The sequence below is a fragment of the Brienomyrus brachyistius genome, chromosome 1, assembly GCF_023856365.1.
Source record: "Brienomyrus brachyistius isolate T26 chromosome 1, BBRACH_0.4, whole genome shotgun sequence".
Lineage (NCBI taxonomy): Eukaryota > Metazoa > Chordata > Actinopteri > Osteoglossiformes > Mormyridae > Brienomyrus > Brienomyrus brachyistius.
This window is the reverse complement of record NC_064533.1, coordinates 27,489,600-27,505,906: the sequence shown is the minus strand read 5'-3', so window position 1 is coordinate 27,505,906 and position 16,307 is coordinate 27,489,600. Positions and strand designations below refer to the sequence as shown.

The 16,307-nt window shown below is 39.7% G+C and overlaps 2 protein-coding genes across 4 annotated transcripts in view; one reads left to right on the top strand and one right to left on the bottom strand.

The window, feature by feature from the left end:
• Positions 1–203: 203 nt before the first annotated feature.
• The window catches only part of LOC125716307 (ALS2 C-terminal-like protein), a 42,008-nt gene continuing 25,904 nt past the window's right edge, over positions 204–16,307 (top strand). For 2 of the 3 annotated variants that reach the window (XM_048988655.1, XM_048988482.1), the window contains exon 1: positions 11,452–11,593. The gene's annotated coding sequence lies outside the window, so the exon portion shown is untranslated. Of the gene's footprint in view, positions 243–647; positions 742–11,451; positions 11,594–16,307 lie in introns of those variants that run through there. The other variant, XM_048988567.1, reaches the window with a different exon arrangement.
• LOC125716801 (transmembrane inner ear expressed protein-like) lies at positions 528–5,225 on the bottom strand. Its single transcript, XM_048989590.1, has 4 exons — positions 5,119–5,225; positions 2,743–2,863; positions 1,064–1,213; positions 528–716 (listed from the first exon to the last, which is right to left on the bottom strand). The coding sequence occupies exons 1-4, from the start codon at positions 5,170–5,172 to the stop codon at positions 607–609; spliced, it is 435 nt and encodes a 144-aa protein (XP_048845547.1). The 5' UTR covers positions 5,173–5,225; the 3' UTR covers positions 528–606.

The window sequence follows — 16,307 nt, the reverse complement described above, 5'->3', positions numbered from 1 at the left end:
AACTGCTTTGCTAAAATCAGTGGATGATCGCTATATTCGAATGTCTGCAGCTCAATTCGTGTAACAGCCTCTGCGTTGTATAAGCCTTTATTGCATAAAAAAATATATATAGCTATATAATATAGCTAATTTAAGCAGATTTGCTTATTCTTTCGTTTTCTGTGCATTTAAACAGACAGCTTGGCAAAGGCAGGAGCGAGGAAGAAACCGCAGAACGTGACTGTACACTCCCCAAGACCGAAGTCAGTAAAATAAAAATACTGGGAGAACAAACAGTTTTATTTAAAAAAAAAAAATTATCGAGGGACGAAGAAAATACAAGCCGTACAAGCAAATACGTAGGGTACAATGTATCACAATTTAACACTTTAATCTAAATTCGGTGGTACTGTATAATCCCCATTTTCTCCCCATTAGTTTTTTGTGCACCTAGTTTATTCACAGATGTAAAATATAAGATACTGCTTTATATAAATAGTAGTTTGTCAGCATATTATCATAACGAAACTCTTTATTTTATGCTTATGTGTAAAGACAGCCCTTCTTAAAAGACTCCCATCAGGGCTACTACAGAGGGCAACAGAGAACAGGGCTTTGTGCTTCCGCTTAGCTGGTGGGAATCGCTTCTTCTTCCTCCCTAACTACAGGGAGCTGGTTGCCGCTGCGGGCCTGCACATCTCCAGAGACTGTCTGCAGTGGGATACTGTCCACTGTACCTTGGACGAGCAGGTGAAAGCGAGGGTCAGTATCAGGGGAAGAGGAAAGTATACCGGAGTTTCCTTTCTATTGCTCTTATGTACTGTAACATTTTCAAACACGCCACAGCTAATATTATAATTTCAATGAAAAACAAAGACAATATGCATTGCATGTTTAATTGCACAGTTACATTATAACCAAGTCTGTACATTTAATTCGATGTAATAAGAATATATCATGACGTGATGACATGCTGTTTCAGTTTGTTAGGAATACAAAATGACAATCACGATAAATCCATTGTTCAAGTCAAACATAGAAATAGGGTTTTTAGTAGAGATAGATTATAAAGCACATTATTTACCCCCTGGAGTCTCAGTGACTTCGCTGAGAGGTGGCACGGATTCTAGAGTGTTGGCATACTTTTTTGCTGCCTGCCGCTTGGCCTGCCGGGCCTCAATCTCCTTTTTGGTCCTCGGTATTCGACACTTGAAGATGCAGCACAGTGTTATTACTTAGTGAAGAAAAACAGAAACATAGCAGCTTAAGCAGTGACATAAACTTAGCTAGACCAAGTTTAAAAATGACTTACATTTTCAAAATTTGTCTGTGGGCTTAATGAGATGGAAATATGTGTGTGGTGTGTCCCATTTTAAGCTGGCAAGATTGATTGAGTCATATTTGCAAAAGTATGGAAAAATTCAAATACTTTTTTCAATCAGAAGAGTGTTTTTAACATTTTAAGCATTCAAACTAGTATTCTATTCACTTAAGGATTTTTCTGTGTCATTCAGAAGAAAATAGCCATTTCTGCTGGTCTGTCGGAGTTTGTTTTGGTATCAGTATTGCACCACAATTGTGCAGCTGAACAAATCATCCATCCATCCATTTTCCAAACTGCTTATCCTACTGGGTTGCGGGGGATCCGGAGCCTATCCCAGAAGCAATGGGCACGAGGCAGGGAACAACCCAGGATGGGGGGCCAGCCCATCGCAGGGCACACTCACACACCATTCACTCACACCTAAGGGCAATTTAGTAACTCCAATTAGCCTCCGCATGTTTTTGGACTGTGGAAGTTTTTGGAAACCGGAGTACCCGGAGGAAACCCCACGACGACATGGGGAGAACATGCAAACTCCACACACATGTGACCCAGCTGGAGACTTGAACCTGGGTCCCAGAGGTGTGAGGCAATAGTGCTAACCACTGCACCACCATGCCGCCCCTCTGAACAAATCATTGTTTTAGTATTAAAACTTAATGTAAAGTCAGCAAGGATATTCTGTTTATTGGCAAAACAGTCAGCAGTTAGCTCGATAACAGTTTCACAAACACAAGGCATTCGGTTAACATGTTTCAGCAGAAAATCAACCCATGGCTCTTCTGCAGAGATGGGGATCACTCATGAGTTACCTTGTTTTGATTCTTCTGGCCTAATTAAGTTCTATGGGGTTGATGTCTAGAGACCGGAAGGTCTGAGTAGCTCTTCGTTTTTTTGCCTTCAGCAGATAATTCTTGCACTATTTTGAGGTGTGTTTGGGTGAGTATCTTATTGAGTAATGGAGGACTGCGCACTCAGCCATAATCCTGGTGGAATCATGCTATCATAGACATGCTGATTGAGACTGAGAATGGGGCTGTGGAAACCATGCTGTCTACAGGGCCGACTGATGACCTTCTTATATTATAATAAAATTGCATGCCTTGCTAATGAAAACGCTTACAAGCTTTTATTAAACGAAAAGAATAGTGTATTTATGTTTAAATGGTTTAATCTAATAATGAAAATAAGACAGCCTCCCTGAACATCTATCTAGTTCTCAACTGCTTATCCACTAGAGGGCAGAATCATTTAGAAATGCCAGATAACCAAACTCCACGTCTGGACTGAAGTATCTGTTTGAAACCCACACAGCACAGGGAGAAAATGCAAAGGCCAGCGAGGAACTTTCTAACCTGGAAGTGTGAGGTAACAGTACTACCCATGGCTTCACTCTGCTGTTAAATATAACTGGTAATTGTTTGTTAAAATGGACTTACTGATTGAAAGTACGAATATTGAAAAGACACCAATGACTTGCCACAAGCGCAGACCCCAAAACACAACAGTTTCTGATGTAACAGGCTCTGTCCTCTTCTTTGTTGGCCGTGTTGTAAAAAACTAGAAGAAGAAAAAAAATGACAGGTGTTATATAGAATGATATCATTTTTCTATTAGAAAAAAGTAGCTACAGGAAAAATAAGATTTATTTAAAATGATATTTAGGACAATCTATACATTTTTTTCCCATGACCCTCTTTAAGATAAGTGGTTGGAAGATGAATGAATAAATGAATAATTAATTCTTTTTCATAAATATTAAGGAAAATTCAAGATTGATTTTAGGTTCAAGGGTACTTTATTGTCATCAGCAGCTTCATACATGTATAAAGCGTGATAAAACAACGTTTCTCCATGGCCCTGGCATGGGGCCCTCCATGGCAACGTATAGTGACATACCGTACACTTAACATCACAGTAACAGGGCGTGCAAACCGGCAGTAAATAAAAATGCAGAGATTTTACAGTTTTTAGCAGAGCTACAGTATGCAGTGTAAGTGGTTATGTACTATTTTCTGTCAGATTATTGTATAATTCAGGGGTAAGTCAGGATACCAGCCCACTGCATGCCACTGGCACACACTGTCTCTGAACAGCAAGAGGAATCTCAGGTACTCCAAGGGACTCTTTGTGACACAGGGAGACTGTGTGAGCACAGAGCAGATGTTGGATGTGAACTGAAGAAGCAATAGTGCTACCTAATGAGCTGACAATTCTATTCAAAGGCGGAAATGACCTGTAAATGCTAGCATTCATACTAGAGCAATCTTTTGTATCTAGTTTCATTATTAAAGATGATGGGCTGACCAATACTAACCTACAGTATTTTATTCTATTGTACAAATGTAAACATAGTGTCTGAATCAGTCTAGGTTGAATGCCAGAGAAAATGCTATGAAGGGTATCCTAGATGCCGATAACAATGAAATAAAAGAAAAATCCTCATATCCAGTGACTTCTGGGTCACAATATTCAATTGCTTCGTAAATTGTGGTCCAACAATAACTCAATTAGAGCAGCTAGATCTCTTCCACTAAGCAGAAAATGTATCTCCACAGTAAAATAATCAATTGTCCTGCATTACAGTAGCATTGTTTGATTGTATATTTTAGGAGAATGACATCAAACCTGAGCAGTAGTGTAAGTTAGGAAGACTGAAGAGGGTACAATGCCAGTGTTGTCCAGCTACGTAATTTAATTTGTCCTAAAATGCTGTGGAAAAACGGATCAATATGTACTGGAAACCTGAATTCTTCCAGATATGGTGGATCCTGTCAACATCCTGAGAATTCAACACCGACGCAATTTTACCCTTCGACTGTAAAGCCTGATTTCAGCACCCCTGCTTACTGAAACATCAAATGACACTATGCATTTGTTTGCGTTGAATGATGTGATGAAGAAACAGCATCCAATGGCATTTCTGTGGCTAAACATACCCTTTTAACGAGAGAGGTCCAAGGAGAATGGCCAGACGGGAAAGCCACAAGTGAGACAATAACAGCTTAGTATGACAGTGGTGTGCCGAAAGGCTTCCCTGAATGCACAATTTGAAACGGTTCAGGAGGCAAAAGTGGGACCGACCCGGTTATAGCTAGATGTACCTAATAAGATGCTGTATTGCAATTTCTCAGATATTACAAGCTTTGCTGTCTTGGTTTATAGTTGGTTTTGTTACTCTTGTTTTATATCTGCATATTTAGTGTGTATGACTATTGTTGTTAATTGCAAAAAAACCCTCCTGCTTATGTTAACATTAGTGCTGTAGCTTACGATAGAATTACGGGTGGAGCAGTACATGCCTTTAAGACCTGAATGGCGGTTTAATGTCCAGTTCGCCGCATCTGTATCATTGCTGAATCTCATTTGAGCACCTAGATGGCTTTGTAATTAACAGACCTGCTTATTCACAAGCAAAGACAAAGATAATTCCCAATATTTTATAAAAATATTATCTCATATTATGTGGGTATTATGCATAATTGCAGAAGATGAATTATTTTCTTTAGTATTTACAAATAATATTTTAAACCAAGCGGCGTTGATTTCTTTACATGTTAGCTAAATGCATAAAAATTGACGGTAAAAATGAATAAATATGTAAAACACTTCAGTGGTCAAACTGAAAAAATACAAAAAAAAAATACATGAAGAAGGAGGAAAATGTTTTAAAAGGTGGTCTTCAGCGAGACGGTGGAAAAGGTAGCTAAAATTGCATTAAAAAGCTGAATAAAGGACGACACCACTGCAGTTCACCATCTGTTACATCTCAATGGTGTCTTAGATCCTTACGAGCAGTTAGTCTGTTCTCTTACCTCAGGATCCAGAACTTGAGCGGCCACAGTGGATGTGTAGAGTGATAGTAGCATTGCCAGTGAATGTAGAAACGTAGGAGGTGAACAAGGGAGCCGCTGCCTCACCATGTTCTCTTGTCTCAGCGTTCTCTATAGCCTCCTGACTCGGTCTGCTGAGAGATGCACCCACAATGAACCTGGAGATTTATTATTGGAGGCCGGGCAGTAACCTTGCATCTGTCGCAATCCTCTCCCCTTTCTTCTTCCATAAGGGACAGAAGCATTGCTTGGATCCACTCCCCCCCAGCTCAGAGCCTGCCCTTATGTCGAGAGCCTATTAATTAACCAATTCAGTGACCATTACTGGCCCTCTCTTCTAGAACGATTGGAAGGTTTGCTGCATTGAATAGCAGTAAAAACAATGAATGGTTGAGGGTAGAATTGCCTCAGGAGGAAAAAAAAAGATGTTTTTTTTTCCTTTTGTCATCCTTTCATGCTTCATATTTAAATGTCGGAGTGCAGTTGCAGTTTTTCTATACCAAAACATTATTCGTATATTATTTTTAATAATACAACATTTGTAGGATATATGCCAGTCATATTAGCCGATGTATTATTCTGTTAGTGGAATGTGATGGTGTAGTTGAGGATCTTTGTTTTCTATCCCACTTCACAGAGTCCAGTTCAGATGCACTCAGGCAGATAACAGGCCTGTAGAAAGGACAATTTGTTAATTAGCTGCCAGAATATGTAATTATCACTATGATTATACAGAGCAGAACTTGTGACTGGAGAAGGTTCTGTTGCCAAAGGCGAATTATTGAGAGAGCAGGACCAGTAAGTAGCAACACCAAGTAATACTGAGAGCCCTGGAAGCAGAGAAATACTGTGTCAATAGAACACTTGTAAAGTATTTCTTGATTAGGTAATAATAAATAATTATTAAATAGTTGTATAATTGTTGTAATGAAATGGCTTAACTGGGTTTCAAGAGACCAGTGGGTTTGTGATGAAATCCCCAATGTCAGTAAAACAGTACAGATTGTGATCATACTAATGACTTTGTGCCTATATGTGATCTTATTGTACTGGCAGTATTTTGGTATAAGGCCTGTCTGCTAATTTTATCAGTGTTTTGTTAGCAAGGTTACTTTTTCTCTTCCATCCACCTCTTCGCCAACAATGAGCCCCTAGACTGCCATTGGCTGGATGTGTTGACGGTGGACTATTCCGGATACATATGGAGCACTAGAGCTTGAAAAATCCAGCAACATCTCAGTCCCTTATTGCCTTTTCTCCCTTATTGCTCTCAAGCCTTGTTACCCTTCTGTCACCTGCCTTGTTCATCTACACTAGTTAAAGTGGATTTAACATTTGAAATCTGTTTGGAATCAAAATTTTCACATTCATGTGGTTTCAAGGAAACAGCAACATAACATTAAATGTTTCCTTTGCTGTTAACTTTCGGCTGTATATGTTTAAATACCAAGAGCTATGTAGCCCACAGATACAGAAGCTGTACTCTATAAACTGAATTGCTGTGGTCTTAGCGACAAGCTGCAAAGTATTTCAAAACTATACTGATGCAAAAAAGGTTTTGCCACTGTTGTACCACTACATGTGAAAGAACATGTGTGGCACATGTAAAGCTCTAGCTCATAAATGCATACATGTACATGCCTTATGGGCGTAGGGCTGTCTATCCACTCTCTGCCTGAGCACCTTTATTGGTAGCTGAAGCAGAACCAGATACTGGTGTGTTTCACACGAATCTGAAGCCTGGTGGAGATGAAGCAGTGATTAGCCAGGTATGGTATTTGAAATGCAGTTATCTTCAGATGAGGTGTGCTGCTTGAAAATTTCACTGATAAGGGTAACATGCCTGCTTATGTGGCTGCCCTTGACAAGGGTAGTGAGATTCAACCCCCAAGACACAAAAGATCTTTCACTAGTTCTTCAGCAATGTAGAAAGGGCGTGATTGAGGAGCGTCAAAAGGGAAAAGGCCTGATAGCGGATGAGAAGAAAATACTGTTAGCCAATGTAATCGAGTGTTGGCTGAACATTGCTAAGTTTAAGGAGGTGTTGGCTATAAATACACTCTACATAACAAAAGTATGCAGCCAGTTTCAGTGTTGGTGGTGTTTAAATTGTTTTCAGAAACCTCATTTTCAGTTTTCATTTTCCTTCCAATGTTTGTATAGTTCTTGGGAAACACCCTGGATTGTACAATGAGCTGACAATACTGAATAAGTCTGTTGTTTACCTGCAAACTATTTAAAAACTGAGGAAAGTATGTATGGTATAGGAATAAATTGTCTTTAAGAATTGCCTTAGCTTGTCTTAATGGTCTATACAGAAAGAGCATTTCTACCATTAATCATAAATGCTGCTGAAGAGCCAATTCAGACCTTCAGAAGAGTAACCCCCTTAGTATTACTACATGATTATTTCCTACACTTCTCTTGCCATACTATTGAATGACAGTGTAAAGTGACAGTAGATGTGACTAACGTGTCATTTAATTTCATGTAGTACTAGTCAAATGTTTCGACATGCCTACTGAAAATCATTTCTCTTTCTTTCACATAGTGGATGGATATTTTTCTTTCTTACAAAAACAGTCAAGTTCATATTCAAAAACAAGCTTTTATTGAAAAAAAAGTTATTTTAATCCAAAATTGATATTTTGTGGTTTTATTCTTAATTTCACAAAGCTGATTGCAAACCCGCAAAGAGAAATTTCAGTTCATAATTACCTTCAGAAATGATGGCCAGTCAATCAGAAAAATACCAAAACCTTCGCTAGTTGCAGGCATGTTTGGTTCCCGCTATGCAGCATGAAGAGCGCTGTGGGCTATTCTGCTCGTGACGTTGTTGGTTGAAGGCACACTGAGCTAGCATGGCTACCGCAGCATTTAGCAATGACACACCTTCCCGTCTGGTAATCGTGGACTTGGACTGGCATTTGTTTTGCAAAAAGACTATGCCTCTAAGCACACCTTGAGGTTATGGAAGAATTGTCTTGTAAAGAAGTAAGGAAAGAGATGGAGTGCTATGAAATATGACCTGCCCCCCGCCCCCCCAATCCCCTGACGTAAACCCTATAGAGCTGGCTTGGGATGAGTTGGATTGAAGAGTAAGTGCAAGGTAGCCTGTTTGTGCCCAGAACTTGTGGAAACTCCTTCAGGCCTGTTGGAGAGGCATTCCAGGTGGCTACATCTGGAAGCTGGTTGAGAGAATGCCGAGAGTCTGCAACACTGTCATAAAAGTCAAAGGGGGTTATTTTGAAGAGTTTAAAATTTAAGAAATGTTTGAGTTGTTGAACACTTCCTTTGGTTGCTACAATATATGATTTGTATTATTTCATTCCCTTCAGGCCTGTTCTGCAACTATATGTTGAATGACATAGCTAAAGTAGAGACAAATGCATTAAAATCAGGCGTGTCCAAACTTCTTACTGGTTCTGTATGATGTAAAATCCGTGTGTGCTGTTTTATACCAGTCACAGCTTAGGTCACACCCAGGGGTGTAGCCTTCCTTACTCCTGCATTTTCTTTTAAACTGCCAACGTAATAAACTGTCTAACTGATTAGTCACATGCTGTAGGTGGTGCAGCTTAAACTGGCTTTATGACAATAAAAATAAATATGAAATACCTCAACTAAATAATCAAAGTGTAGCTCTTACTAAGTAGCTGTTCTTACATAATGATGCACCTAAAATGTAATATTGATTTATTACTGAACCCTTTCCTTTTCAGCCTTGTTGTTTAGCTAGAGGCTGGGCCAACCCAACCCTTTTCTGGCTCCTATGAAATCTTTGATTAACATAGTGGCTATTTGTTACCTTCCTTCCCCTTGGGGGTGGGGGATGGGGGAAGTAACTGCTGGGCATAAGCAGCCACTGATTTGGCTCATGCCTTGGGCTGACGCTGCCTAGAGGAATTTACTGGCCATTACTAACCTGCTAGTTTTAATGGATAATATATACAACATGATGTCAGCTGAAGGTCAGTTTTATTAGTATATTGTCTCGGTCCAATGAAAGTCACGTGAAAGTCACGCGTCACCAAAAGTCCATTGTTTCAGTAGCACGAAAAAGCATGTTTGTCAGAAACAAACTTTAAGCTAATTAACCTAAAACAATTTAATGAGACATCTTTCACATCACAAATAGAAACCTTACTTTTTACAGCTGTCAGTGAACGGTTTAATGTTTTAAATGGACTTATGTGGATTGTTTTCAACAAGAGAAATATATCCCAACAAGATTCATATTAATCGCGCTTTGTATTCACAATTAACAATGATGTTAGTTTGCCAGCTATATAGCTATTAATGTTGAGTTGTATACTGTATGTGTGTGTGTGTATGTAAACGAACATCATGAATATAATCCAACATGTTAACTTGTACAAATATAAATACTACTGAAACAGATGATTAGTGAATTAGATGTTAAATGCTATCAGTAGACAGAGGAGAATGATCTTATCGCACTGTTTTCATATATTTATTATCATAATTGTACTCACATTTATTGTCTTATTGAATCACCTTAATTTGCATTTGTATTTCATTTTAGTTAGTGGTGACCAGAAGGATATGCAGAGTAAGATTTTCATCATGTAGTGTAACTGTTTACTGTGCATGTTACAATAACCTCACAGATCTTGAAGAAACATCACCATACAAGAATACGAAGAGGAAGTGTAAGTGGAGGATGGCTCAGTTGGTGGCGCTGTTGCCTCACAAGTTAAGGGTTGGGGGGTTTATATTCCACCTGCTTTGTTTATGTGATGTTCTCATGTTTTCTTTGTGTCTCATGGGTTGCATTCCGCATTCCAAAAGCATACAGTTTAGGTAATTGGTGTTTCTCGGTCGCCTTGAGCGTTTTCTGCCTGGGATTGGCTCCAGGACCCCCTGCAACCCCGAGCAGCACAAATGGCAGAAAGATGGATGGAGAAGCAAATAACGCACAAATTCATTGCTAATGAGCAGTTATGATGAATACGGCTTGGAAGTGACCAGCAGTTTGATCTACAGCTCTGATATCTCTTTGCCAAGGGGAAGGAGGGGGAGAAAAGAGAATATACAGCTAATGCTGAATGAAATGCAGATCATGCTGTGTAATGCCTGGGAGTGTCTTCCAAGATATTTTCAGTCAGAGTTAACTTGCAGGCTCTTCTTGGGAAGCACATGGTATAAAGCTGGGTACACCCTTGATTGGATGCCAGTATGTGGAATAGCATTAATGAGCACACACACGCACGCACGCAGATACACACACACACACACACACACACACACACACACGCAAACACCTTATTCATATGTAACCAATCAAAATACAGGACTTTTTAGTTTTTTGATTACATTCACAGATTTTTATAAAATTGAGTTTCCCTTTATGGGGACAGAAAAAATGTCACCATAAGATCAAAATACCCGTTTTTGTTTTCCCAATGTCCCCATAATGTAATATATACACGACCACACTGACGGACAGAGAGACAAACGCACACGCCTGTTCTGATAAGGAGCCACAAGCTGAGGTCAGCCGTATACCTTATATGGAGGGAAACCGGAGCCCAAGCTATTCTGTTGGCCCACATGATAAGCAGATACTGGAAGGATGTTTACAAGTGGGCTGAACAGGGTAGCAGTGCCATGCTACACTGGCTGCAGGCTATTTACATTTTAAAAGAAAAAAATTTAAACTGGCACTGGGGAAACTGCACTGCACTGAATCTATAATTTTTTAAGATGGGGGAGAGGATAAGAGGGGCCATAATTTATACAGGGGAGGAGCAACCTTATCATTAGACCACACAGAACTGGGGTTTGACCCATGATACACACATGTTGTAGGTGGTATGAAATCCTTCTGTTAGACCACTGTAGTGAATGCTGAGTGGTTAGTCTTCAAGAGAAATAGTAGTTTCATAACTGGAATGCCATGGACAGAAAAAGAACTGGAATAAGTGAGATATTTAATCTTCAAAGCAGTAATATATCCAGATCTCGGAATTATCAAACCAATATTTTCACTTCAGTGCTCTAGCAGGAAGGAAGCCACACAATTCTTGCCCTGTTGTGTTTCTTACTTTTTTAGTCGTCGTTTAAGGTCTGACCAGGCATGAAGTGAAAAGGGGAATTGAGTCTGCATGCAGGGAACTATACGTTGTTTTTACATGCTGTGTCAGGCGAGTATGTTCATTTAGAAAGCATTAAGAACGTTCCGGAAATGGGAGTAACCTTATAACGAGAGGGAAGACTCGGGCAAATAGCAGCAGCAGCTGAGAATGTTTAGCCTGTTGTTGCCATGCCAACAAAGAATGCGTGCAAAGCACCTTGGGATACGCTGTCAGCCAGGCACCTGACTTCCTCGACTCAGCTGGGCAGCAGGCCATTTAGTTCGGTTAGACGTGGAACAAGTAAACACCTCAGACGGACAGGATGGCGCGCAGACAAAATCTGACACCAAAATATTCAGGTAATGCGGAGGAGCAGGGAAATGTGTTGTTTGTCACCAGTGGTATAGAAGCAGCTTTATTTTAGCTTAATGCTCAGTGCTCACTGTTCACATAAGCATTGAATGAGCAAAAAGGATTTTGAAGTGTAATATTTACAAATCACTGGTAAAATTTAGCTGTCTTTTAAAAAATAAATTTGTTTATTAATTTTAAGTGATCAATGAAATGGGGTTTGAGGTATAATACAGCGACTGAAACACTATGTAAAGTAATGTTTCACCTCTTCTCTGTCAGCGGTGCCTTTTTGACTGCTTGCCTGGAGCCGTGAAGCTGCTTACGATGCTGACTTTAGGAAGCTGTCACGTCGGGAACTTCACAGGAAGTGTTACTTACTGTAGTGCTGACAGGGATTTTTCAGTTCTGCTTTTTCATAAAGGTGTTAGGTCCTAGAAAGAACCTATCTTGAACGTAAGATGTCAAAGGATAATCTCTGAAAGACGTAATAAGGTTCCACTTATGGAAACAAAACCAACATTGCAAGTACTTTGCTATTAACAGATAACTATAATCATATGACAGATCTAAATCGTTTACTATTCTCTCTGCTTTTTTACCATCTGTGGTAATAGTACAGTAATAGTACAGTTTTATCTGTGGGACAGTAGAGTACTTTTTCCTTCTTACTGTATTTGTGGTGCACATCTACAGGGATTTGGAGTCTCTTGCAATGTGTACTAAGCTTCTTGGAACAGACTCAAGGTTCAATATGACCCTATGATTAGATTGGTGGTTATAATAAATATGGGATAACATATTTCCAGCATTATGAAAAGTTTAAGAAGACAGATTTTTTTTTTGTAATTTAATTGAAATTTAAAGTAAAGCTACTCCAGTCAGTGGACTGGACTTTGGCTTAGTGGCTCAGATATTCTGCCTCCTGGGTTGGGGTGTCAGATAATTTGATTGTATGTCCTCCTTGTGTCTCATGTGTTTCCTCTGGATACTCTAGCTTTTACTTTTTTAAATGTTAAAATACTCATTTGTTTATTGTGATTCCTTGGTAATAACAACGACAATAGTCAGAAGTACAAGTTGTGATGTAGTATTAGTTGTTAGAGTATGGGATGTGTGACTGAACAGCATAAAACAGAACTATGAATTCCGGGCAAGACAGAGGCAGTAAGACAAGACGGGACATGGTTAGACAGCGTAGGACAAGGTAGGGCTTCGCAGAACCGAGTGCAATAATGAACAGCACCAACGTCATACACTGGCTGTCTGCTCTCACTTTCCTTTTTGTCTCGTGTGCATATATGATGTGAAAGTTGTCTTCAGAGATTTCAGCTCCTACAAATTGTAGAAAAAGTGGGAATTGAACAGCATCTGTTAGTTATCCACAGTGTGAGAGGTCTTGTGATGGATTGGTTTCTGGATCAGGGTATCTCCTGCATTGGGATCTATTGAACTTGCTTAGGTTTCCGGCTCTCCTGTACTGGATGAGTGATTGGAAGATATATATGGGCTTACATTATAGTTTAACCATTTGTGAAATAAAAAGGAAACGAAAGAATCAGGGTGTTGTGTGCTGGGCAGAGCATGATTCTGTCGGCTAAACCTCTCTGTCTGTGATAAGAAGGTTGCTGGTTCAAGTCCAGCCTTGGCATGTCTGTGGGCTCTCGAGCAAGGTTCTTAACCCTGGGCGCTGCTACGGGTCTGCTATTTTGTGGTCCTTCACAGCCAACTTGCCCTCACCTATAGTGAACAAGATGGGGGAGCAGTAAAGAGAATTTCCACCCAGTGATCAATAAAAAGTGCATTTGTCATATGGTCAGAGCTATGTGGACGCTGGTATTAATTAGAGGATTTGCCTAATTACACCACACCTGTTGCTGACGCAGGTGCATAATTATGCACCCAGTCACACAATCTCCTGCAACAAATATTAGCAGCAGAATGGGTGGTTATACAGAAGTGCTTGGCGATATTCCATTTTACACCATCTTTCCAGCAGGCCAAATTGCCACATTGCTGTACTGCTGGAGCTATCTGGGTCAATCATAAGTGAAGTGACTATGAAGGTCAAAATGCATGGGAACGAGTTCAGTTACGAAGTGTTTGGTCACATAAGCTCACAGAAAGGGACCTGATACTCCAACATCAATACCCATCCTGAATGGCAGCAAGTCCCACCAGAAGAAACATCTAATGGAAAGCCTTCCAAGAACAGCAAAGGCTATTATGGGAACAATGGACCAACAAACGTCATATTAATATCCGTCGTTGGACAAGCTGATTCACACACTATTAGCCATATCATGTGTTTGTGGGGATCCTGCTGCAAAGGCCTCTACTACAGATGCTTCCTTACGATTTTTGACCCTCTGTGCAATGGGTTCTCAGTGTTATGCTGATAAGCAATATAAATTAGCTTAAGAAAGACAGAAGCAATAAACTGGACATTTTGCAGATTCACTTGTTAGGAAGTGCGTAGTAGCCGCCTAGTTTAAAGTATGCCAGACATGCCGTGGCAAAATGTGTACTGTACATGAGTTTAAAATGAAAAAAGATAAAAGATCTCATTTTACTGGCTCTATGGTTCCTGAGGCCACACATCCTGTGTATTACGGCAGTCCGCAGTCGGAATCATTTTTCACTCGTAAAAGAGGCCTTATAATAGATGGTTGGTGTGCAAAGATTTAAAGTGCTAGTAAAATATGGTATTTTCCCTGCAGCACTGTTTTCTTTACACCAACTTTTTTCGCTTTTAATGGGTGCATAATTCCTGACTTTGCAATGTAAATTTTGCACTTCAGACGGCACTCGATGTATAAATGCCCTGATAATCGTGGTGATATGACATAATAATATGAAAGATGAATAAAGGCAGTGCATGTAAACTACAGTACAATATCTAAAGTGATTGCATGAGCAATTACTCAGCCCCAATTGGATTATTCATAGTTTAGTAATAAGTATTTCAATATTTAAACAAATAAAGACAATTAAGTGTACTTTTCTCAAGTAATTGAATTAGTTATCTATAGTCATGAATGGTTTAAGTATCGGGTAATTTCAGGAAGGATATCTCTTTGTATCCTCTAATAAACCTTTGGGAATACTGCACAACAGTGTTTTTTCTGAGACTGACAGGTGTGTGATTCAGTATCTATGAGTGGTCACTGGTTTAAATTTCTGGGTCGGCAGAGTGATTTCAGTGTTAAGCCACTGAGCAAGGCCCTTAACCCCCAATCACTCAAGAAATTAACTCTACTTTTTCTCGAAAAAAAAACTGTTTTTTTCCTGGCACTAACACATCTGTTATTTGATGCCATAGTAACTCACTCAGGAGCAAAACTACATCCCACACATGGCCTTGGTATTATCCATTTGTATCAAATCATAGACATTTTGAATATACACTATGCAGTATAATGCTGCCTTTTCGGACACTGAGTGGCTACATCACACACAAGTCGTTTGCGTTTCCTTTCTTTATAAAAGACTAAGGATAGGAGACAATAGCATATGGAGAAACGGCCATAAAAACCGGAGCCCCACCTCTTTCCTTGCTTTGACATGTTATTATTTCCCTCTGTAGGCTTGTGTCCAGCCACAGCTGTGTATCTGAATGCAGGGCTTTCATGGTCTTGCTTGCGTCTGGCTTTCCTTCCTAAAAAATTCATTACCCTACCCTGCCATTAGCGTGGCACAGCATGAGTACAGCTTGACACGTCCTGTGTCTGATGACTTACGCAGGCTTTTCCTTCTGGAATGGGCAACAAATCATTGATCGTAAGTGCTTAATTTAAGAATTTTAGATGGGAGACTGCATACAATAGGCAAGCATGGCAGGACATGTGTGCGTTACGTGTACACAATGGTAAGGTCAACCAGCTGTTAAACGTGTTCATTCATTGTATTTCCCATTCACAGGCATGAAGAAAAACATACATTAATACGTCTAAAACTGTAGTCATTGTATATCAAATATAAGAATGCTTTGTGATCCAGTGTCTCAGAATAAACTAAAATACTGGAAAGGCAGGATAATAAGTAACAGCAAGGAAACTAGGAGTTGCTGCATAGTTATGATTAGCATTGTGTGCATGACATTCCTCCCGCAAATTGTTTAGGGTCTAAGGGGGGTGATTATTGTCTGCTCCCAGTTGGATCATTTAAGTGTCTTAGGTTTTTACACCTTAGGCACAATGTTCACTGGTTCCTGTGTTATATTTATGTGTCTTGTTCTTTTCCTGGGGACAGGGGAAGGGAGTGTATCACCTGTCCTGGAGTGTATGTGCATGAGTGTGTGTTTGTGTGCGTGTTTGTGTGTGTGTGTGGGGGTGGGGGTGGGGGGGGGGATGCTGCTCCTCATTTGTCTGTTGTCCAGTTGAAATGCATGGGCAGCTATTGTTTTCAAAACACCCCTATTGGAGATTGGAGAATTTCTAACTTTCTTCAGGTGAAACTGATGTCTTTAAATATTGAGAAAGCAATCAGACATAGGCAAATGAGGCAATACTAGTACTGGACAGTGAAAGTCGACATCACAAATATACATCAGCATTTACGTTGCTCATCTTTAATCATAAGCTGGGAAAACTGATTTTTTTTTTTTTTTTGGCAACTTAATATCACGACAAAGGCTCAGAATATATGAATGTAAGGCATTTATTGTGATGTTTCTCTTAGATGACTGGATTGTTATTGGAAAAACATGCAGCATTACCGGAG

Coding starts and splice junctions, on each gene's coding strand:
- LOC125716801 (XM_048989590.1), bottom strand. CDS start 5,172: ATGCTACTATCACTCTACACATCCACTGTGGCCGCTCAAGTTCTGGAT. Junction 2,864..5,118: donor CTCAAGTTCTGGATCCTGAG/GTAAGAGAACAG, acceptor TTCTTCTTCTAG/TTTTTTACAACACGGCCAAC. Junction 717..1,063: donor AGTCACTGAGACTCCAGGGG/GTAAATAATGTG, acceptor TGCTCGTCCAAG/GTACAGTGGACAGTATCCCA.